The sequence below is a fragment of the Austrofundulus limnaeus genome, unplaced genomic scaffold (assembly GCF_001266775.1).
Source record: "Austrofundulus limnaeus strain Quisiro unplaced genomic scaffold, Austrofundulus_limnaeus-1.0 Scaffold589, whole genome shotgun sequence".
NCBI lineage: Eukaryota > Metazoa > Chordata > Actinopteri > Cyprinodontiformes > Rivulidae > Austrofundulus > Austrofundulus limnaeus.
In genome coordinates, this window is record NW_013952991.1 from 175,775 (window position 1) to 176,917 (window position 1,143).

The following is a 1,143-nucleotide window of genomic DNA, read 5'->3' on the forward strand; positions in this document are numbered from 1 at the left end:
GATGGATGGATGGATGGATGGATGGATGGATGGATGGATAGATAGAAAATGAATGTTTTATACCTAAATGCCTGGCTTATGTTTTAATGTGAGATGAGATGTTTTAAATAGTTTTAAAAAACATGTTTTATAGATGGAAACTTTAAAACTGAGCTAAACTTGACTGCTAATGCTAACATCCTGTAGGTTTCTTTATGGCACTAAAAGTCTAACCTGTGTGCTAATTTACCTGAGATCCTCTTGTCAAAGTAAACATAACTGGGTCCATCTCTGGTGATCTTCTTCCATTCAATCCTGGGATTTGATGTGGTAATAGACTCGATCAAACATGACAATTCAACCTCTGCAGAAACAAAGAGTCAAAGGCGTGAGCTAACTGGTTTCGGACTGATGGGTGTTCTGGCATTTAAAATAAATAAATGAAATGATGTGAAGCTCTCACTGTCAAACTCATTTGTCCAAGGAGATTCATTGTTTGTTTTTAGTACCACTGCTAACACGCCCAGGTAACCTGAAAAACAAGAAGAGGAAGGAACGTGAGACTGATGTTGGCTTCGTTTTAGAAGATGAATGAAATACATATACATATATATATATACATACATATACATACATACATACATACATGTACATACGTACATACATATACAGTATATATATATACATACATATACAGTATATATATATACATACATATACAGTATATATATATACATACATATACAGTATATATACTGTATATATATACATACATATACATACATACATACATACATGTACATACGTACATACATATACAGTATATATAGCATTTTTAAAATTTACTTTATCAACTTGTCTTCTGAAGATGCTCTGTGTTGAAGGATCAGTGGATCTGTGTTCGACTACTCCACCTAGGCTGCAGTTTTGAGTGCAGATCCACTGAGAAACTTGCTGTTTCAGCAAAATTTACAGCAAGATTTAATTTAAAAACTGTACTTTTGAGGTTAAAGAAAGGTTCATAATTAATTTAAATAAATTACAAGTTAAAAAAGGGGCATGGAAATTTCTCATTTTTGTATCGAAAAAATATCGAACCGTGAGACTAAATTATCGAACCGAACCCAGTCGTGAATTTTCTGTGTCGCTGCACCCCTTATATAT

The 1,143-nt window shown here is 33.0% G+C and overlaps 1 protein-coding gene across 1 annotated transcript in view; it reads right to left on the reverse strand.

Moving 5' to 3' along the window:
- The window catches only part of jam3b (junctional adhesion molecule 3b), a 73,976-nt gene that overhangs the window by 8,181 nt on the left and 64,652 nt on the right, over positions 1 to 1,143 (reverse strand). Inside the window, exons 2-3 of the mRNA XM_014026796.1 lie at positions 443 to 511; positions 230 to 343 (exon numbers count right to left, since the gene is read on the reverse strand). Coding sequence (XP_013882250.1) covers positions 230 to 343; positions 443 to 511 — 183 coding nt within the window. The remainder of the gene's footprint in view (positions 1 to 229; positions 344 to 442; positions 512 to 1,143) is intronic.